This window comes from Phacochoerus africanus, chromosome 15 (assembly GCF_016906955.1).
Source record: "Phacochoerus africanus isolate WHEZ1 chromosome 15, ROS_Pafr_v1, whole genome shotgun sequence".
NCBI classification, from domain to species: domain Eukaryota; kingdom Metazoa; phylum Chordata; class Mammalia; order Artiodactyla; family Suidae; genus Phacochoerus; species Phacochoerus africanus.
Window position 1 is genome coordinate 76,528,774 of NC_062558.1, and position 23,283 is coordinate 76,552,056.

Here is a 23,283-nt window from a genome sequence, read left to right on the forward strand (position 1 = left end):
CTGACAGTATTTAAACTGGCTTAGCATGGAGCAAAAGTAAATTTTTGTCAAATTTCAGTTGATATCATCCATTCTAGGATTGCCATCACTTATTTCAATGTTTTGAAATAAGTTTTAAGGGAATTGGAAACTATCCGATTTTTCTCCAGAAGGCAACTTGAAGAAACTACTGCTATTGCTCTTAAAGAATTTAGTTTCTAGTTTTTGTCTGATAATATGCATGTTGATACACAGAAAAATCCCAAACATGTGATCTCTTATGGAAATTAGAAAAAGCTGTTAACATTAATGACTACCACTATCTTTGAAATAGTGTTAAATTAATTTTCCTAAATAACTACCAGAAAAAAAAATTTTTTTCACTGTAAGATATTGGTACTCTGTGAACAGATGGCACATCTTCCAAACTTAGCAACATGCATACTTATATGGCCTCAGAGAAGAAAGGAGATCTGCCCATTGCAATAATGCACTGGTTTTTTTTCATTGGTACATACTGACATTGAAAACTTCCAACAGCTCTAAAAGAAGCCTTGCCTGCTACTTCTCACAGAAGTAATAACTACTGTGAGAACAAGATTTTAAGAGAAAAGGAATCAAAATAGAAATTTGTCCTTGCTAGATTAAACATTGGATAGTTTTGCCATTTAAAAGAAGAGAACGTTTATTACAGAAGTTTAGTTACAGCTTGATTTATTTGGGGATATTTGGGCCAAATATGAATGAGCGTAATCTTATAATTCAAGACCCTACAGTCATTGTTATGAATTTGGTAGAAAAAATCATGAGCCATTTTAACCAAGCAGTAGCTCTGAAGTATATAGAAATAGACAACTTTGTAAATTTTCCAGCTGTCGAAGGAAGTTTCTCCAGTTATGAGTAGAAAGCTTTGTCACTTTCTCTGCAAAAATTTAGAAAAACTTTAGAGCTCTTAAAGATTACCTCCACCCAGAAACCTTAAAATTGGAATTTGGATTTGTAATCTTTTCATTTTGATATTGCATCAAATCAGTGAGCGATATAAAGTTAATTCTAAGAGTCTTAGAGAAATCTTAGGTTCCTTGAACATGCCTAGCCAAGCAACATCTGGCGAAGTGAACTATGGGGATCTGTGACTATGTTTGCTACCACATACTTTTATAAGAGGCTCAAGAGTTTTCACAACTTCTTTTCAGTAAAATAGAAAAGCACTGGTGTTCCCATTGTGGCGCAGTGGAAACGAATCTGACTAGGAACCGTGGGGTTGCAGGTTCGATCCCTGGCCTTGCTCAGTGAGTTAAGGATCCGGTGTTGCCGTGAGCTGTGTTGTAGGTTGCAGACACAGCTTGGATCTGGCATTGCTGTGCCTGTGGTATAGGCCAGCAGCTATAGCTCTGATTTGACCCTTAGCCTGGGAATCTCCATATGCCACAAGTGCGGCCCTAAAAAAGCAAAAAAAAAAAACCCAAAAAACAAAAAAACCCCCAAAACCAAACAAACAAAAAAATAGAAAAGCACAGGGAGTTCCCTTGTGGCACAATGACTTAAGGATCTGACATCATCGTTGCAGCAGCTTGCATTGCTGCTGTGACACAGATTCTGTCCCTACCCTGGGAACTTCCACATGCTGCAGGCATGGCCAAAAAAACCAACCAAAAAACAACAACAAAAAAACAGAAAGGTACAATTTTTTTTAAATATCCAAGATGTTATTCAAGTTACCATGTTCCCAAACCAGGCCACTATGTGACTCTTTATTCAGGCCAAAAAATAGCAGCCTTATAATTGAAATGTTCTTTTATATAGAATTTATTTTTTGTCTTAATTTGTACATTTTTATTTTGTTTCTATAAAAAGATGAGAAAATGGCCATTAATTTTGGTTTAAAGTGAGGAAAAATGCTTCAGGTTTTATAAACGTTTATTTTTTAAGAATGGCAATGTGGCCTGAGAAGTCAGGCTACCATGACAAAATACTATAGGCTGGGTGGCTTAAACACAAAAGTTTATTTTATCACAGTTTTGGAGGTCAGTGTGCATAGGAGCTCTCTTCTTAGCTTACAGATGGCCACCTTCTCACTCTGTCCCCGTGGTGAAGGGTGGGGAAAGCTCTTACTCTTCCTGTAGAGTTACTATCCTTACAGATTAGGGCCCCACCCTTATCTTCTTCTTTAAGCTTAATTACTTCCTAAAAGAACCTATCTCCAGATAGTCACATTGGGAATTAGAGTTTCCAAATACAAATTTGTGGGGATCATAATTCAGTCCATAGCAGGTAATATGAAGGAAATCGTTTTCCAATGCAACAAAATTAATTATATCTCAAGTTATTGTGTATAAATTGTTTGAATTTTTCCAGGAAATAGGTCTAAGGGGGAGAATCTATACCTTCTTCAGATCCTCAAAGAGGTCAATTATCCAAAAATACCAAGAAACATACCTGGTTTGTATAATTTATACTGTTTTTCCCCTTGTTGCCCTCAGTGGAACAAGTCATTTTTGTACTCTTGAGGTTTAAAAGCATGATTGGAAATTATCTCATGGAACTTGATTTATCAGACTACTAAAGTTAAGATTCTATAATTGGGCTTTTTTATATTGCTATGAAAAGATACTTTCTACATAAATATTTGCACGTTTTTCAAAATGAGTTTTATCCAAGTGCTAATATGTGACAGATTTAACATTTTAATATACTATGAATAATTTAAAGAAATTTAAGTTCCCTCTTTTACATTATTTAAGTAAATTACAAGGATATTTTTGCCATAATGTGTAAGAAAGGGCCTTACTATCAACAAAATAATATTTAATTTATTGTAGTAAAACGGTGATCTTATGTTTTATCTAATAGATTGTAGTTTAATGAAAAGGGATTTGGGAATATTTATGAACATAGAAATGAATATTAAAAATAAATTATTTGAAGGTATCTATGAATGAAACAAATTAAATCTGTAAGGAATTTATTAAGAATAATAAATTTTATTGAAGAACCTATAAGAAGATAGTAGTAAATACAGAGTTAGAATGTGTTAATGAATATGAAGACAATATTGTAACAGTTGTCAGTTTCCCCCACACGAATATATAAACTCAGTGCAATGCTAATGTAAACCTCAACAAGAACTGATAAACTTATTCAGAAATTCATATGAAAGAATAAAACTCTTTAAACACTTAAAATAAATTTGGAGTAGAAGGGGAGAAACTGTCTACCTAAATGACATATTATGATTTATTTTTAAAACCATAATAATCAAAACAGTGAAGTATTTGTATAGAAATGATTGTAGGGTCAGATTAGAGAAAACTTGCATATGTGGAGATTTGATGTGTGATAGAATTAGCTTTGTAAATCAGGAGAAAGGGCAGAGTATTAAATCAGTGGTGCTGTTACAATTGATTTCTTATCTCACAAAAGTGAGTTCCAGATGGCATAAAGAGTAAAATGTGAAACAAGCTCTAAAAGGAAGAAAATTGTTAACCAGATTTACATCAAAACTAAAACATACCTCCAAAAAAACTACTAGAATCAATAAATAAATTCATAAACTTGCAGGAGACAAAATTAATATATAGAAGTCAGCTGTGTTTCTATATGCTAACAGTGAACTATCAGGAAGAGAAATTAAGAAAACAATCTCATTTACAGTTGCATCAAAAATATTAAAATACCTAGAAATAAATCTAACCAAGGAGGTAAATATTTGTACTCACAAAATTATGAGACATTGATGAAGGGAATTCAAGATGACACAAACAAATGGAAAGATATACCATGCTCATGGGTAGGAAGAATTAATCTTGTTAAGATGATTACACTCCCCAAAGCAATCTTCAAATTCATTGCAATCCTTATCAAAATAGCAATGGCATTTTTGATGGAACTAGAGTAAATAATCCTAAACTTTGTGTGTTTAGGACGACGCAAAAGACCTAAACACAAAAGACCTTTAATAGCCAAAAGAATCTTATGAAAGAAGAACAGAGCTGGAGGTATCATACTCCCCGCTTTCAGATTATACTACAAAACTACAGTAATCAAAACAATGTGGTATTGGCACAAAAACAGACACATGGATCAATAGATCAGAATAGAAAATCCAGAAATTAAACCCACACTTCATGGTCAGTTAATCTATAACAAAGGAAACAAGAATATACAGTGGTAAAAAGACTCTTCAATAAATGTTAAGAAAACTGTACAGCTACATGCCAAAGAATCAATGGACTACTTTCTCACACAATATACAAAAATAAACTCAAAATGGATTAAAGACTTAAATGGAAGACCTAAAATTATAAAATTCCTAGAAGAAAGCATAGGCAGTACACTCTTTGACATTGGTCTTGAGAATATTTTTTGTGTCTATGTCCTCAGGCAAGGCAAACAGAAGCAAAAATAAACAAATAGACCACATCAAACTAAAAACCTTTTGCACAGAAAGGGGAAATATCAACAAAACAAAAAGGCACCCTGATGAATAGGAGAAGATATCTGCAAATGATATGTTTGATAAAAGGTTAATATCCAAATTATTAAAGAACTCATACAACTCAACATCAAAGAAATAAGCAACACAATTGCAAAATGGACAAAGGACCCGAGAAGACATTTTTCCAAAGAAGACATACTGATGGCCAACAGAGACATGAAAAGATCTCAATATCACTAATCATCAAGGAAATGCAAATGTCACATCACACCTGTCAGGCTGGCTATTATCAAAAAGAAATAACAAATGTTGGAGAGGATGTGGAGAAAAGAGAATCCTCCTGCGCTATTGGTTGGAATTAAATTGGTACAGCCACTATCAAAAACAGTATGGAGATTCCTCAAAAATAAATAAAATGACCATGTGATTAAGCAATTCTACTTCAAGGTATTTTTCTGAAGAAAACAAAAACACACTAATTTGAGAAGATATATGCATTTCTATGTTCATTGCAGCATTATTTAAAATAGCCAAGATATGGAAGCAACATAAGTGTCCATGGATAGGTGAATGGATAAAGAGGTGATGTGATATATATGTGTGTTTGTGTGTGTGTATATATATAGTAGCATATTATGCAGTCATGAAAAAGAATGACATCTTGTCATTTGAAACAACATGGATTGACCTTAGGGACATCATCTAACCTTGCTGGACTTTATTGTCCTTAGCTATAGAAGAAGGGCATTAATCTGTGTGGTTTCTCTGGCTCTTCCAACACTAAAATTCTGGTTATTATATTTCACATTCTTGATGCAGAATAGTACAGAAAGGGGAAAGAAAAGAAACAGATGATGGCAATATCATAAACCACTGGAATCATCCATCATGTAATATCAAGTTCAGTTCTAAGTATCTCTAAGTAAACATACCAAGTGGCTTCCTTATTGTACCAGTTCCCTTTCATATTAAGTCCTTAAGAGATATACAGTCCTGTTCATAAAATGATAAATTGTAGAAGAGATTTTATTAATTATTTTGAGCACCGAAATACTAGGAAGTTTTTAAAGCACTTTTAACAATTGGTTAAATAACAAGCATGTGTTATTGTATGACTTTCTGTACCTGATGTTCCAAAGGCTTTTTAAAAAATTTATTGCTTCTTCAACCCTAAGTATCTATTCCCTTTGCACTTCTCTTCTTACTCTGGAAAGTTTCTTGCCTTTCAATTTTTATTTCTAAATCGGTAGTCATGTTTTGTCTCTCGATATTTATATAATTCCCCACAATTTCTAGTTTCTCTGAAGTACACTGCTGTAGAGTATTCTTAGATTATTTCTTATTTATTGAAATGAAGATCAAAGCAAAAGATTTTTTATACCAACCAAAATGTCATTTGATGCAATTTACACTTTAAAAGTTTGTCTCTAGAGAACAGTAGTTGACAGCTGTCATTAGCTTGTAAATTCCCTTGTGACTTCACTGCAACCAATTTTGTATATTGTTCAACTTGAGGAACTTGGGTAATTGTTATTCTTTGGTTCCAAAACAAGAACTCTAACAGTAACATTACAATTTTAGTGTGTGGGAAAGAAAGAGACCTGGGGATTTATTTCAAAATCAGTATTATAATAAAGCTTTGTCAGTTATGAAATGTGCTATCCATGCAAAAGTTTTTCCAAGCTTTTGTAATTTAATTCCTTTTAAAGGCTTCATAATCTTTAAAGGAAAAAGTTAAACTGAGTGATAAACACCTTCTGTGTTGACTTTATCTGTTATTTTAAAACAGTCATCTATAAACCCTTACTATGAAACTGATTTATTAGTGTAGTGAAATCGTCCATACTTTATGTGTTGAAAATTCACAGATTCCTGTTTTTTATTTAAATTCAATGCTGTCTCCTTCTTGAAATCTGTGGTTGAATATGCTCACATATAGAAAGAGGACTGGAGTTCCCATCATGGTGCAGCAGAAACGAATCGAACTACTATCCATGAGGACGCAGTTTTGATCCCTGGCCCCGCTCAGTAGGTTAAGGATCTGGTGTTGCTGTGAGCTGTGATATAATTTGAAGACACAACTAGGATCCTGTGTTGCTGTGGCTGTGACTGTGGCTGGCAGCTGTAGCTCTGTAACTCTGATCTGACCCCTAGCGTGGGAACTTCCATATGCTTCAGGTGCAGTCCTAAAAAGCAAAAAAAAAAAAAAAAAGAAAAAGAAAAAGAAAGAAAGAAAGAAGACTGGTTTGGGGGTCAGGGAGGAGGGACAACATGTAGACAAGTTAGTTACCTAATTTTATGACCCCATCATCATTAGTGCCTATAGAACACATAGGAATATTTATGTTACTGGCTCTGACTTTAAGGAAACAATGGATTGCCAAGGAAACTTTAAAAAATTAGAAATAAAATAACAAAAATGTCATGTATCTTTAGATATTGGAAACTTTAGATAGTACGTGCTATGTATTAAGTTCATATTGCTATTTTTTGACCTCTTCTTCATTAGGAAACTCAGGCTATCCTTTTGGAAGGGATAAATAGAGATTTCTGACTTTGCTTCTTTTTTAGTTTTTATGTAAAAGTTCAAATCATGTATTCATTAATTCAAAGGATAAGCTGCCCTGGGAATTGTTGTCCTGCTATCAACAGCTAGAACACCAGACAAAATAAGTGAAAATACTGTTTTTACACATTGGACAATAGGCAAGACAGAACTATGATCTCTGAGAAAAGCAAAGCAAATGAGATTAACCTTGCATTACTTCAGTTCACAGCATGAGGCTTTAGCTAAATTCTAAACCACAAGGCCAGGCTATAACAACTTCCAAGAAAATAGCAGTTACCAGGAACTGTAAGATCAATAACTCTTAGTGCTCACTCAGGGCCAGAAAATATTTGACTTCCTTGTAGCCAGAGAGGAGAGACATCACTAAATATATGAACATTCAGTAGAGACCCCCAAAAGAACCATAACTTGAAAGAGGGGCCAAATGGGCCCTAGAATAAAGGATTCTCTATATCTGTCCTAAAAGATGAAAGGATCAAGCTTATATGCAAGTAACTTAACTGTACAGCAAGACCCAGCATTTAGCAATGTGAAAGTCACAATGTCTAACCTCCCATCACAAATTAACTAGGCAGGAGTTCCTGCTGTAGCACAGTGGGCTAAGAATCCAATAGCAGTGGCTCTGGTCACTGCAAAGGCATGGGTTCCATCTCTGGCCCGGCACAGTGAGTTAAAGGATCTGGTGTTGCTAGAGCTGCAGTGTATGTCACAGCTGCAGCTCAGATTTAGTCCCTAACCCAGGAACTTCTATATGCCATGTGTGTGGCCATAAAAAAAGAAAAAAAATTGCTAGTCATATGATGAGGCCAGAGGATGGGGGGGGGGTGTGAAATCATTCGGTAGAACCAGACCTAGAAATGACAGAGATGATGGAATTAACATACAAGAATTTTAAAATAGTACTATAAATGGGATGCTTATATTCAGGGAGAGAAAAGAAAACATAATATGAAGAAAAATAGAAAATAGAACAATAATCAAATAGAACATCTAGAGATGAAAAATGTATGTTAAAAGGAAAGGATCCAGTGACGTTGAAGTACACAGCAATTGAAACTATCCAAAATGAATCTGAGAAGGGGAAACCCTTGAAATATATTAAAAGAGCTTCAGTGCCCTGTGAGACAGTGCCACATGATCTGTCATATAAGTGTGACTGGAATCCCACAAGAGTGGAGACAGAAAAAAATATGAGTAATGGCCAAAATTTTTCTAAACTTTTTTAAAACAGCCCACAGACCTAAGAAATTTAACAGTTCCCAAACAGAATAATCATAAAGAAAGGCACAGAAAGAAACATTATAATCCAATTGCTGAAAACCAAAGATAAAGAGAACATATTAAAAGCAGCCAGGGGAAAAAAAAAGACATTTTACATACAAAGGATCAAAGATAAGAATGTACAGAAATTTATCATATATTATGCAAACCAGAAGACAGTTCTTTAGAATACTGAAAGGAGGTGAAAAGTCAACATAGAATTTTTTACATAGAAAAAATGTCTTTCAAAAATGAAGATGAAATAAAGACTTCTTCAGACTTATTAAAGTTGACAGATTTTATTGCCAACATATCTGCACCAGTTTAAGGAAGCTCTTGAGGCATAGGGAAAATGATAACAAATGGAAATTTGGATCTATACCAAAAAAGCAAGGAACATCAGCGGGTAAATATATCTAAAATATAAGAGATTTTTTTTCTAATTTTAAAATTTCTTTAAAATATAATCAGTTAAAGTAAAAATAGTGTATTATGTATTTTATAACATGTAGAAATAGAATGTAGAACAATAGCACAATGCAGGGGGAATGGAAGTTTATTTTTGTAAGTTCTCTACATTATACCCAAAGTGGTATGATATTATTTGTCTTTTTTTAGGGCTGCACCTGAGACACATAGAGGTTTCCAGACTAGGGGTCAAATTGGAACTGTAGCTGCCCGCCTATGCCACAGCCACAGCAATGTGGGACTTGAACTGTGTCTGCGACCTACACCACAGCTCATGGCAATGCTGGATCTTTTAACCCACTGAGCAAGGCCAGGGATCAAACCTGCGTCCTCATGGTTACTAGTCAGATTCCCACAATGGGAACTCCAGTATGATATTATTTGAAAGTTAACCATGATTAGTTAAAGATATATATTGTAAGCAGGATGTAAGATTAACATGCAGGGAGTTCTCGTCTTGGCACAGCGGAAACAAATCCGACTAGGAACCATGAGGTTGCGGGTTCGATCCCTGGCCTCACTCAGTAGGTTGAGGATCCCGCATTGTGGTGAGCTGTGGCATAAGTTGGAGACACGGCTCGGATCTGGCATTGCAGTAGCTGTGGCATAGGCCGGTAGCAACAGCTCTGATTAGACCCTAGCCTGGGAACCTCCATATGCCGCAGATGCGGTCCTAAAAAGAAAAAAAAAAAAAAGACGACAAAAAAAAGATTAACATGAAGAAATCAATCGCATTTTTGTATACTAACAATGAAATATTAGAAAAGGAATGCAAAAATACAATACCTTTTAAAATCACACCCCAAAAAATTAAATACCTGGGAATATACCTGACCAAGGAGGTAAAGGATTTATATGCTGAGAACTATAAAACATTAATCAAGGAAATTAAAGAAGATACAAAGAAATGGAAAAATAGTCCATGCTCCTGGGTCAGAAAAATTAATATTGTAAAAATGGCCATACTAGCCAAAGCAATCTACAGATTCAATGCAATCCCTATCAAATTACCCATGACATCTTTCACAGAACTAGAGCAATCCAAAAATTTATATGGAACCACAAAAGACCCAGAATTGCCAAAGCAATCCTGAGGAACAAAAACCAAGCAGGAGGCATAACTCTCCCAGACTTCAGGCAATATTACAAAGCCACAGTCATCAAGACAGTGTGGTACTGGCATCAAAACAGACACACAGACCAATGGAACAGAATAGAGAACCCAGAAATAAACCCAGACACCTACAGTCAGTTAATCTTTGACAAAGGAGGCAAAAATATAAAATGGGAAAAAGACAATCTCTTCAGCAAGTGATGATCAGAAAACTGGAGAGCCACATGTAAATCAGTGAAACTGGAACAAACCCTCACATCATGCACAGAAATAAACTCCAGATGGCTTAAAGACTTGAACATAAGACAAGACACCATCAAACTCCTAGAAGAGAACATAGGCAAAACATTCTCTGAAAGCAACCTTACAAATGTTTTCTCAGGTCAGTCTCCCAAAGCATCAGAAATAAAAGCAAAAATAAACCAATGGGACCTAATCAAACTGGCAAGCTTTTGCACAGCAAAAAAAAAAAAAAAAAAAAGACAACCAATGAAATGGGAGAAAATAGTTTCAAATGATGCAACTGACAAGGGCTTAATCTCTAAAATATACAAACAACTTAAACAATTCAACAGCAAAAAAGTCAACAACCCAATTGAAAATTGGACAAAAGACCTGAATAGACTTTTCTCCAAGGAAGATACACAGATGGCCAACAAGCACATGGAAAAATGCTCAACATCACTGATTATTAGAGAAATGCAAATCAAAACAACTATGAGGTACCACCTCACACCAGTCAGAATGACCATCATTAATAAGTCCACAAATAGCAAATGCTAGAGGAGATGTGGAGAAAAGGGAATCTTCCTTCACTGCTGGTGGGAATATAAGCTGGTACAACCACTATGGAGAACAGTATTGAGGCACCTTAGAAATCTATACATAGAACTACAATATGACCCAGCAGTCCCACTCTTGGGCATATATCCAGACAAAACTTTCCTTGAAAGAGACACATGCACTCATATGTTCATTGCAGCACTATTCACAATAGCCAAGACATGGAAACAACCTAAATGTCCACTGACAGATGATTGGATTAAAAAGATGTGGTGTATATATATACACAATGGAGTACTACTCAGCTATAAAAAAAGAACAAAATAATGCCATTTGCAGCAACATGGATGGAATGAGAGACTCTCATACTAAGTGAAGTAAGTCAGAAAGAGAAAGACAAATACCATATGGTATCACTTATATCTGGAATACAATATATGGCACAAATGAAACTTTCCCCAGAAAAGAAACTCATGGACATGGAGGACAGACTTGTGGTTGCCAAGAGGGAGGGGGTGGGAGTAGGAGAGACTGGGAATTTTGGGTTAATAGATACAAACTGTTGCCTTTAGAATGGATAAGCCAGTGGGGTCCTGCTGTACAGCACTGGGAACTATGTCTGGTCACTTGTGATGGAGCATAATAATGTCAGAGAAAAGAATATATACATGTAAAAAAAAACTTAACACATACTTTCTGAAAAAAAAATAGGAGTAGCCCCTGAAAACATGAAAATGTATAGTTAATAAGCCTATAGTAGGGATTAAATATAGTCCTAAAAATGCTCAGTAAATCTAAAGGAGTAAAAGGATAGAAGAAAAGTAGAGGAAAGAATAGTAGGGTCAAGAAAAGTAGCAAAATGGCAGAGTTACACACAACCATATTTATAATTTATTAAATGCAATTATATACACACTTTAATTAAAAGAGATTGTTGGGTACAAGATTATTGGATACAATAGCAATATTCAGCCATATGTTGTCTTCAGAAAACCCACTTTGAATATAGATATGGGTAGGTTAAAAGTAAAAGGATAAGAAAAGATATACCACGAAAACAAATGTGAACACAAAGACTTGTAAGTAAATAATCATAAAAGGTTTTTTTCATAGTAGTCCAAAGCTGGAAACTATCCACAGGTCAATCAACAGGTAAATGGATGAACAAATTGTAGTATATCCATGTATAGTAAAATGCAATTCAGCAATAAAAATGAATTGACTACTAATGCCTGCAACAGTGTGGATGAATCTCAAAATCATTATACTGATAAAGAAGCCAGATACAAAAGAGTACATGCTATATGATTCCAATAGTATAAAAATCTGAAAAAGCCTAAGTATGATCTGTAGTGACAAAAATCCAGTCAGTAGTTGCTCAGGGATTAACTGGAAGGGAGATCAAGAAAATGTGGGGGGGGGGGGGGGGGGAAGGAGTTCCCGTTGTGGCTCAGTTGTTAACGAATCCGACTAGGAACCATGAGGTTGCGGCTTCAATCCCTGGCCTTGCTCAGTGGGTTAAGGACCTGGCGTTGCCTTGAGCTGTGGTGTATGTCGCAGACGCGGCTCAGATCCCGCATTGCTGTGGCTCTGGCATAGGCTGGCAGCTACAGCTCTGGTTAGACCCCTAGCCTGGGAACCTCCATATGCCACGGAAGCGGTCCTAGAAATGGCAAAAAAAAAAAAGAAAAAAAGAAAATTTGGGGAGTTTATGGAAATGTTCTTTATCTTGATTATTATGTCACAATTCATCAGATGTTCATTTAAAATAAGAATGTATTTTGTTATTTATAAACTATGCTTCCATAAGGCTTACTTTTAAAATTTAATTCATGAAAAAAATGTAGTATAAGTCTTTTGTATTCAATATAGGCCTTATAACTTACTAGAATAGATATAAGGAAATAAGATGTAAATGACAATAACCATGGAAAGTTTGATGCATCTGGAATCCCCAGAACAATAATCTCCATATGTTTCCTCTCAGCTCTTCAATTTTGAGGGGTGTGAATCCTTAGAAACATGTAGAATGCATCTTTTGAGTCTTTAAAAAAAATAAAAGGTGATAAACATTATCACTCATCTATAAAGCATGATGCTTTAAATGGTTTTTTTAATTTATTCCTCACAATAACTTTATCAGTTAGGGAGTAAACCCATTTTATATATGAAAAAGTGAGGCTCATAGAAGTTATGTAATATGCCCAAAGTTATAGTCAGGATTCCATCCCAGGTTTGACTCCAAACCCTGTTTTCTTTTCACAGGCTTGTGCTAACTAATCATTGTTAAATGCTTGGTTGCTTGTGTAAAAAAATCCTAGTTCAAAATTTATTTATTAAAAATTTTGTTTGAAAATGATTTGAAAGGGAGTCATTCTGGCATTTGTTTTAGTGACTAAGACTATAAACACTGTTGAAGAACAACATAAGGAAATAAAGAATTCTGTGCTGTACTGTTGTAGAAAATCCTTTCAGTTGTATCGCTTATGATAATGTTTCACCTAATGACTTTTTGTTAGTAAATCCCTAAAGTTGAGTTTTGGCTTCTAGCTAATCTCAGGAAAATGTTCAAGAGAACTTAGAAGGACTTGTTTTTTATATTTCATAATATGTCCATATTGGATAAGAGAATGCTTACTTGTCAAGCACCATGGATATAATACTGTACCACAATTGAGTTGACTGTCCATGAGTAAGAGTCTCGCTTATTAGCGTACTTTCAGATGTCATTCCCCAGGGATTCTTGAAATCTGGCTTCTTAGTGTCACCTGCCTCCTATAGGGTATGGAATTTGGCCTAGCAAACTCTGGCTACTCAATAAAATCTTACTAAATAGAACCAGGGTTTATATTCACCAATACTAAGAACTTTACCTCAGATTCCTGGGCAAGCCTCTTTTTGACCCATTTAGAAAATAATCTTTTGCATATTTTCTTTTTTCTGAAAAGTAAGTTGTGTGGTAGATATGATCTTCTGTATAAGCCAGTTACCAGGGTAACCTTCAATTGAAGTTAAAGGGTATATTCTTGATTCTTTTAAAACATTTTAAACCACACAAATAATAATAAGCCCCCATATAAGAAGATTAATAATATAGCTTTAACTTGAAATCTAATTATCTTATGATTATGGGTCTTTTTCATTTCAGATGTAACAGTGGTGTATCAAAATGGGTTACCTGTGATATCTGTGAGACTACCATCCCGGCGTGAACGCTGCCAGTTTACACTCAAACCCATCTCAGACTCTGTTGGTGTGTTTTTACGACAGCTGCAAGAAGAAGATCGGGGAATTGACAGAGTTGCAATCTATTCACCAGGTATTATCACCTTCATTATTAATTCCCACCCAGCCCTCAGTTCCCCCCACCACATACACACACACACACACCACAGTTGCAAAAGAATCTCATGCTCTAACGTTACGACACTTTTTTTTTTGCTTAGCGAATGTCAGGAGAGAGAGTGATTTCTCTCCCAGTTTTCAGAATATGGTAGTTCAGTAGTTCAGTTTTAGCAAGTGTATATACACGGAAAGTCTCATTCAAAAGCACCTCACGTATAATGCCATAGGCAAAGATGGACAGTCGTCACATTTTATACTTTTGAGAACTTTTGTCATTACCTTAGGCATAGAATGAACTTTCCCAGTAGTTGTGCCATCGTCTCTGAAGATTTGAAATATTAGGACTTCTTTTTAGATCTTCTTATGTCTTTCACATAAATGTCTACCAAATAAAGACACGTGATTTAAAAATAATATAAAATAAGGCACTAAAAATTTCCCATTTGACATGACATCCATTTCATGTATTTATTTTTTAAGTGCCTTACATTTTTCACTTTGAAAAATTTTAAACCTACAGAAAACGTAAAAGCCTAGTACAGTAAGTACCTATTTACCCTTGGATTTATCAATTGTTACTAATTTGCCATATTTCTATAGTTTTAAGTATTTTAAATTCTCAACTCATAATGTAATTAGTAGACCAACTTGGTTGCCATACTTTGCTCACCTAACATCTGCCCCTACTGGATTATTGGCAACTAATCAGTAACTATACTGCCAAGTACCATATATTAGAAAACATTGGGTTTTTCACCCAACCAACTTCCATCATAGAAAAATAGATACCCATGCAGCTCTCCCAGTGACCCTAAATTTCCAGCTGACACTTAGACATCTGTGTAATTACTTCACTTGTTTACAAAGTTGTGCCAGAAAAGCGTGTGTTAAATCTTCACAGACTTGAGGCCATGAAAACAAAAAGTCTCAGATAACATGAGCTTTGTTTAGCATAGAACTTGGGGATAACGCAAAAAGCTGAAATTTAAAAGATGTAATTTTTTAAATCTTTTTGATGATGGCTTTTTTTTTTTTTTTTTTTTGGTCTTTCTGTCTTTCCTAGGGCGGCATGTGGAGGTTCCCAGGCTAGGGGTCTAATCGGAGCTGTAGCCACCGGCCTACACCAGAGCCACAGCAACACCAGATCCAAGCCACGTCTGCGACCTACACCACATCTCATGGCAACGCCAAATCCTTAACCCATTGACTGAGGCCAGGGATCAAACCTGCAACCTCATGGTTCCTAGTCCGATTCGTTAACCACTGAGCCATGATGGGAATTCCAGGGATTGCTTTTTTCCTGACCACTCTTGAATAATTGTGGACATATGACAAATTAAAATTTTTACATTTGAATTTTTCACAGATGGCGTACGAGTTGCTGCCTCAACAGGGATAGACCTCCTTCTCCTTGACGACTTTAAGCTGGTCATTAATGACTTAACATATCATGTACGACCACCAAAGAGAGGTAAATAGTAACCTTGATAAAGTAAGAGAAGTGTGGGAAGGGCTTAAGGAAAGGACTTTGTTTTCCCTGGATAAATTTGAGAAACAGACAATATTCAAAGACCATTCCAAGTTTTACATACAGGTAGCACTTGGCTAGTGTGTTGACTAAAACATAGACACGAGAATGCTTTATTATTAGCTGTTGTCGCTCTGTTTCGCATAAATGAATGTCCTACATAACTTAAACTCCTTCCTGTCATACATGCTAAAAGTCAATATTATTTTAATAACATTATGGGAGAATCTTTTTTAAACAAATTATAGACTTCGCTGCCCTCTTAAACACTTGTAACAGGAATTAACCCCCCCTTTTTTTGACGGCTGAAGGTTGGCAGTCTGAAAGTTAATTATTGTACACTTGAGAACTTCGAACATGTATATGCTTTTATGTGAAAAACTGTGTATTTGCTTCACGTGCAAATTCTAAGAACACCAAAAAACTCAACAATCAAATATTTCCAGGAACTATTTTTAAAAACCAAAGTTAATACAAAAAATCTATGATAAAATATCAAAAATTTAAATAAAGGAGTTCTCCTGTAGCGCAGCAGGTTAAGGAACGCAGCGTTGTCACTGCAGTGGCTTAGGTTGCTGCTGTGACACAGGTTCAGTCCCTGGCCCAGGGACCTCTGCATGCCACAGGTGTGGCCAAAAAAAATAAATAAATAAATAAAGACAGAGTCAATATAACTGATTTTTCTTTTTACCCTGTGCTCTGATATGGTTCTATATAGTACTAATGCTATTAAATAGCCCTTTAAAATAGCATTTCGAATTGTGTCTTTTTTGGTCATTTTTCTCTCTTTACACTTGATATTCAGTGTCACTTGCTGCTGCTGTTAATTCTCTTCCCATGATCACCACCCCCTCCACCAGCCTCCTAGGACATTTGTTCTCTTCCATTCTGCTTTTGAGAATCATGTCCAATGTAGAAAAAGTTCTAAATAAAAACCTAAGTCCTGAATGCCTCCAAAATCTACCTTAAAATGTTTTCTCTTTTCCTCTTAAATGTTGCAAGCTCTTCCTCCCCCCACCCCATATTCCTTTCCTTTCCTGAACTATGCCCCATTCTTTACCACCTCAGTATTTACTCATCTTTCCTCTAAGAAGCCTTTTCCTTTTCTTCCTAACCTTCTCTTTCGTCGTATCAAAATTGTCAGTGTCAGCTCTTCCACAAAGCCTTTCATGATCTTTTTCTTCTTTCTGTAACTCCCAGCCAACCAGAAGTGATTACTCTCTTCTCTGAATTCTTATTCCTTTTCTCTTAAAATGCTCAGAGGGAAGGCACTGTGGTTTTGTATACCCCTTTGACTTAGGTAGTCATTCTGTGTTGAGTGAATTAAATGAGTTAAAGTATCCTTTAAATAGTAAGATGTTACTGAATCAGATTTTATTAAGTTGGAATAATTGAACATGTAGGCCAGGGATTGATTGTTAGCCGTACATTGGCTAGATATGCTAATATATTTTTCTTTCCTTTTTTCTTTCTTTTTTTTTTTCTCTCTCTTTTTAGATGCAGTGTATAGCAACTTGATTTGGGGTCTCAGTTCCCAGACCAGGCTTTGAACCCAGACTGTAGCAATGAAAGCACTGAATCCTAATCACTATACCACTAGGGAACTCCCATTAATACATCTCTCTTCTTAATGCACTGATTCTTGGACTAGAAGTTTTCTCAAAAATAACAGAAGTGCGGCCTTATATTACTCAGTTTTCTTGCTGTGCTTTAATTTGCTCCTTTTTTCCAGCTTTATTGACATACAGTTGACATATAACATTGTGTGAGTTTAAGGTGTACAGTGTGGTGATTTAACACCTTTATATATTGAGAAATGATTACCACAATAGGATTAATTACTACCTTCATCATCTCACTTAAATGCCATTTCTTTTTGATGAGAACCCTTGATAGCTACTTTCTTAGCTACTTTCAAGTATACATTATGTCTTGTTAACTATAAGTCACCATGCTGTACATTAGATCCTCAGAACTTATTCATCTGATGATTGTAAAATTGGTACCCTGTGACCAACATAGAACTACCATGTGATCCAGCAGTCCCACTTCGGGGCATATATCCACCCAAAGGAAATGAAATCAGCAACTCAAAGAGATAGATAGCTACACTCCCCATGTTCACTGCATCATTATTCACAATAGGCAAGCTATGGAAACACCTAAGTGTGCATCTATAGATGAATGGATAAAGGAGATGGGGTGTGTGTGTGTGTGTGTGTGTGTGTGTGTGTGTTTGTGTGTGTGTGTGAGAGAGAGAGAATTATCTAGAGAACTGGTTTTATTTAGATTTTCTACTGCATTAGTAAAATGTTAAAAGTTGACTAATATATTATTATATAAAATGTATAGGAAAGTAAAGATATGAACTTTCATCTATTATGTTGCCAAATCTAGAGGTATTTTAATCAATGAATAATTCCAACTATCTTATCTAATACTGTCTTTTTAAAACAGAAATGTCATGGGAGTTCCCGTCATGGCTCAGTGGTTAACGAATCTGACTAGGAACCATGAGGTTTCGGGTTCGAACCCTGGCCTCGCTCAGTGGGTTAAGGATCCAATGTTGCCATGAGCTGTGGTGTAGGTTGCAGACATAGCTCATATCCCGAGTTGCTGTGTAGCTCTGGTGTAGGCTGGCAGCTACAGCTCTGATCAGAGCCTTAGCCTGGGAACCTCCATATGCCGTGAGTTCGGCCCTAGAAAAAGGCAAAAAGACAAAAAAAAAAAAAGGAATGTCTTGTCCATTGACATGAAATATCTTTTCCCATCCCTTCACTTTCAGTCTACATGTGTCCTTTGCCCTAAGGTGAGTTTCTGTTTTAGTTTTTTAAATAGGGCTATTCTCAAGGAATATAAAGGTAGAAACTGAAAAGGAAAAAAATTATATTTGATTCTCTGGTAATTAATTTGACAGCCTTACAACTCTTTGCTTATCTATGTCTCAGAACTGTGGGGTATCTGTCTACCTTCCCTAGAAGTCAATTAGAATGTAAGGTGTGTAAAGGTTAAAAGGCTCTAATTCATGTGATCATTGTAAAATGAAATGTGAAATTTGGTAAGCTGAATTGAAGCTTTAGTATAGAACTTTAAAAGACCACTTTAATATTTAAATTCAGACATCAAAGCTCTCTCAGCTCTGTTATTATTAGCCAATGAGAGATTATGTCATTGTATACTGTTCCTCACAGAATCTTAAATAATAAAGGGTTGAAGTTCATAAATACTTTTCACTCAACTTAAAACATAGTAAAGAAAATCTTTTTTGGAGTTCCCGTCGTGGCTCAGTGGTTAACGAACCCAACTAGTAACCATGGGGTTGCAGGTTCCATCCCTGGCCTTGCTTAGTGGGTTAAGGATCCAGGTTGCCATAGACTGTGGTGTAGGTTGCAGACGCGAGTGCAGCTCTGATTCTGCCCCTAGCCTGGGAACCTCCATATGCCACGGAAGCGGCCCTAAAAAGACAAACAAACAAAAAAACTTATTTGTTTTGGATAAAATATAAGATAGGTTTTCATTTTGTTTCCACATATTATCTTCCTCTCCCTGTTTGAGGAAGATATTGCTGGCATCTCCGTCACCACACTTTTTCAGCTCCGTTGAGTAAGAGAACACTTGAATTTCTGTATTTGAGAGGATACTAATCATCCAGATGAGTAAGCATATTTCTCTTCCCCACATTGTAACTGTTTTTAGTGAAAATTCTAAATGGAGAAAAGAAATCGAAGGCACTAGGTTTTGGGTGTTAGATAATCAGAAGAACACTAGGATTTTATGTATGTGTAGAGCAGTTGGAACAAATCTGCTTTTGATTAATAAAAGTTAAAATAGTTGATGAAGGAAAACTTTTCCAGAATAGTTTTTTAAGTTTTGACACAATTTTTTTCTACTCATTCCTTACCCCCACCTTCAATTTTACCTTTTCTCTCCTATTTTTCTTTTCCTTGTGGTCAGATAGCATTTAGAACTAAAAATGATCTATGAATGTAGTACACCAGTAAACCTTAGGTTCACACACTTCACCAGGCACTGAGGTTAGAGAGTTTATTCGTATATGATCTAATGTGGCCACATTTGATGTTAATGTGAGATTGGCAGTCATAAGTATTACAGATACCTCAAGGACTGACAACATTTGTACTTAACCTAATTTGGAGGGAAGAGGCAAGAAAAAACTGAAATGGAACAAGGGGTCAGGTCATAGCAGCAAGGCTAGTTGCAAGTTCTATTGAATTCTTTTGGTTATCATAGCTATTATGATTGGATTCCCCTCTGATCACTGCAGGATAAGAGGGATAACTATTTTAGCAATTAGATGGTTTAAAATCCTAATCTAATCTAGAATGGAAGGAAGAGTGTGGAAAGGGAGCACAAAAAGCCTTTTATCCCAGTCCATGTTAAAGCAATAATTAACTGCCTTCCTCTTCATCTTGGGGAGGAAAAGAATATAGCCTGTATCACTGGCAATTGAACATTTTTGTGCTAAGGAGGATCATTTTGATTGGCTCCAGTAAGCCCTTTTCTCTATTTATCCATCCAGAGTATATTGAGGGACTTTGCTTCTCTCTTAATGATGTAAATAATTGAGAGAGAAGGTTGAATGGACAAACCAAATGCCAACAATAACAAATACCTTATCAGAGACTCAAATAGCCAGAGTTCTTCCCAAACCACTGTAGTAGCTGAAAAGACTTTTTAATCCCCATTATTTTAGCACATCTCCCCATCTTTGTATATCTTACTATCCTAGCATTGTTGGTATGTGCAGACACATTAATATCTTAATTGCATTTTTAGTGAATCATACCAGAATCATCCAGAAGTGTTTTGTTAGGCCGTTGGCAAATTTACCTTCTCCCTCCCTATAATTTCACCTCCAAATAATGTGGACAGCTTTTTCAGGGTCAAAGGTTTGAGGTTGCACTTTTCCTCCACCATGATAATACCCTGGAAGCATATTCTCTCTGTCAAGAAAATCTAATAAAGCTGAGTCCCTTGAGTTTTCCAGGGCTTTATGGAAGCCTGATCAGAAAGTAACAACTCTGTGTTCAGCCAGGTCTAGAATTGGACATCTGTGAGTTTGATATCCTATGAATTATCATTTTATAGCCTTTTCATTGCCATTTGAAGGTATGTTGGAGCACATTAAATTTTATTTGTTTTGAATAGATAATACATTCACAACGTCAAAGAATGTATGGGAAAATTTTTTCTCATCTCTCTTTCACAGCAACCATTTCTTTTCGTAGCAGCAAGCACTGTTTTTAGCTTCTTGTGTTTCCTATTAGAGATAGTCAGTGCATGCATAAACAAATGTGAAAGCATAATCTTTTTTGCCTTTTAATGCAAATAATACCGTATCATACAGGATTCAATTGGGGAGGCAGAACCATGTGAAAAATCTGGCACAAAAGATTTACTATAGGAGTAAGGCTTTGTGCAGTTGTAGATGAAGGTAAAGAAATAAGAGTCTAGGAGTTTCCGTCGTGGCAAAGCAGAAACAAATCTGACTAGGAACTTTGAGGTCCCAGGTTCGATCCCTGGCCTCGCTCAGTGGGTTAAGGATCTGGGGTTGCTGTGAGCTGTGGTGTAGGTTGCAAACTCGGCTTAGATCCTGCGTTGCTGTGGCCATGGTGTAGGCCAGCAGCTGGAGCTCCTATTAGACCCCTAGCCTGGGAACCTCTATATGCCGAGGGAGTGGCCCTAAAAAGCAAAAAAAAAAAAAAAAAAAAAAAAAAGAAGTAAGAGTAAAAAGAGAACCTTGGGGAGTTACCTGGTGGCCTAGCGGTTAAGGAACCAGCATTGTCACTGCTGTGGCTTGGGTTCGATCCCTGGCCTGGGAACCTCCACATACCATAAGAGCAGCCAAAAAAAGAAAAAAAAAAGGCAAGGGGGAACTTCAGAAAATCAGAGAAAAGTTACTAATTTTGAAGTGACAACACATATGGATGAATCAAAGCTTTCCAGGGAACCTGAAAACTCAGATGCATCCAACTCTTAGGATAAGGAGAATTAGCAAAAACGAGGGCTGACAGAGAAATCCCTAGGACAGTTTTATCAAATAGAAATTTCTGTGATGATGAAAATATTCCATTTCTGCACTGTCCAGTATGGTAGCCATCAGTCACATGTGCCTGTTGAGCACCTGAAATGTGGCTTGTGTGATTGAGAAACTGAATTTTAAACTTGATTTCATTGTAATTAATTTAAATTTAAATAGCCACTTATGGCAAGCAGTTACTCTTGGAGAGCACAGCTCTGGAAGGCTGCATCTGGTTGTGGGTGTGGATTTGCTGCTAATCATCCCAGGCGGCAGTTGAGAAGAAAGAGCTGGATGCAGAGCAGGGGGGAGCAGGCACACGCTGGCATCGCCAGACACTGCCGCATCTATCTCTACTACTAACAACAACCCTCAGAGCATCATGGCTTCTCCTTCATTTCTACCTTCCAAATTCTCACTCAAATTCTTCTTTTGGTTAACTCTAATTCCATACAGGGAATTTTGGGGAACTTGGGATATTTTGGGAAAGACAATTCCAATTAAGCTAGATGACAAGGTATAAAACCACCAAACTGCTTTTCTTACCTAATAGTGTATTCGAAAGATCTTAACATACTAGTACATAAAGAATGCCTCAGTCGTTCCCACAGCTGCTGTTTATTACATTGTATGAATGTGTGTCACCATTCACTTAACTGCATATTTTATAATTTATCAATGGGCTTTGATGTTGTTCTCATTTTTTGCTGTAGTATATAGTGCAGCATTGAATAGTCTTGAATGTGTGTCACTTAGAAAGCATATGAGTGTATGTATAGGAAAAATACCTAGAAGTGAAGGTGCTGTGTGTCAAAGTGCATGTGGATCAAAAACTTAAATTTTAAAGAAGGAAAAAAAAAGATTTAAAATCATGAAAAAAATCAGAAGAAATATTTTTACAACCTTGGAGTGAGAAATATCTACCTATGACATAAAACAGAAAAGAAGCCATTAAAAAAAGATTGATTTTGGAGTTTCCGTCTTGGTGCAGCAGAAACGAATCCGACTAGGAACCATGAGGTGGTGGGTTCAAACTTGGCCTCGCTCAGCAGGTTAAGGGTCCGGCGTTGCCATGAGCTCTGGTGTAGGTCCCAGACCTAGCTCGGGTCTGGCGTTGCTGTGGCTCTGGCGTAGGCAGGCAGCAACAGCTCTGATTAGACCCCTAGCCTGGGAACCTCCATATGCCGTGGGTACGGCCCTAAAAAGACAAAAGACCAAAAAAAAAGGTTGATATAAAAAATAAACTTTCTGTGAAACAGAACCTATAATATGCATGTTAATTTTTAAACTAATGAGTCCTTAGTGTGAATGATCTTCTAATAGAAATTTACTTTTTTTTTGTCTTTTTTTGTCTCTTTGTTGTTGTTGTTGTTGTTGTTGCTATTTCTTGGGCCGCTCCCACGGCATATGGAGGTTCCCAGGCTAGGGGTCGAATCGCAGCTGTAGCCACCGGCCTACACCAGAGCCACAGCAACGCGGGATCCGAGCCGCGTCTGCAACCTACACCACTGCTCACGGCAACGCCGGATCGTTAACCCACTGAGCAAGGGCAGGGACCGAACCCGCAACCTCATGGTTCCTAGTCGGATTCGTTAACCACTGCGCCACGACGGGAACTCCAGAAATTTACTTTTTTTTTACTGCACCTGCGGTGTATGGAATTTCCCAAGCCAGGGATCAAATCTGAGCCATAGGTGCAGTTCGAGCTGCCACAGAGGCAATGCCAGATCCTTAACCCACTGTGCTACAGTGGGAACTC

The 23,283-nt window shown here is 36.5% G+C and overlaps 1 protein-coding gene across 1 annotated transcript in view; it reads left to right on the top strand.

Moving 5' to 3' along the window:
- MCU (mitochondrial calcium uniporter) overlaps nucleotides 1-23,283 on the top strand; it is a 193,918-nt gene that overhangs the window by 160,083 nt on the left and 10,552 nt on the right. Inside the window, exons 3-4 of the mRNA XM_047759565.1 lie at nucleotides 13,760-13,930; nucleotides 15,323-15,427. Coding sequence (XP_047615521.1) covers nucleotides 13,760-13,930; nucleotides 15,323-15,427 — 276 coding nt within the window. The remainder of the gene's footprint in view (nucleotides 1-13,759; nucleotides 13,931-15,322; nucleotides 15,428-23,283) is intronic.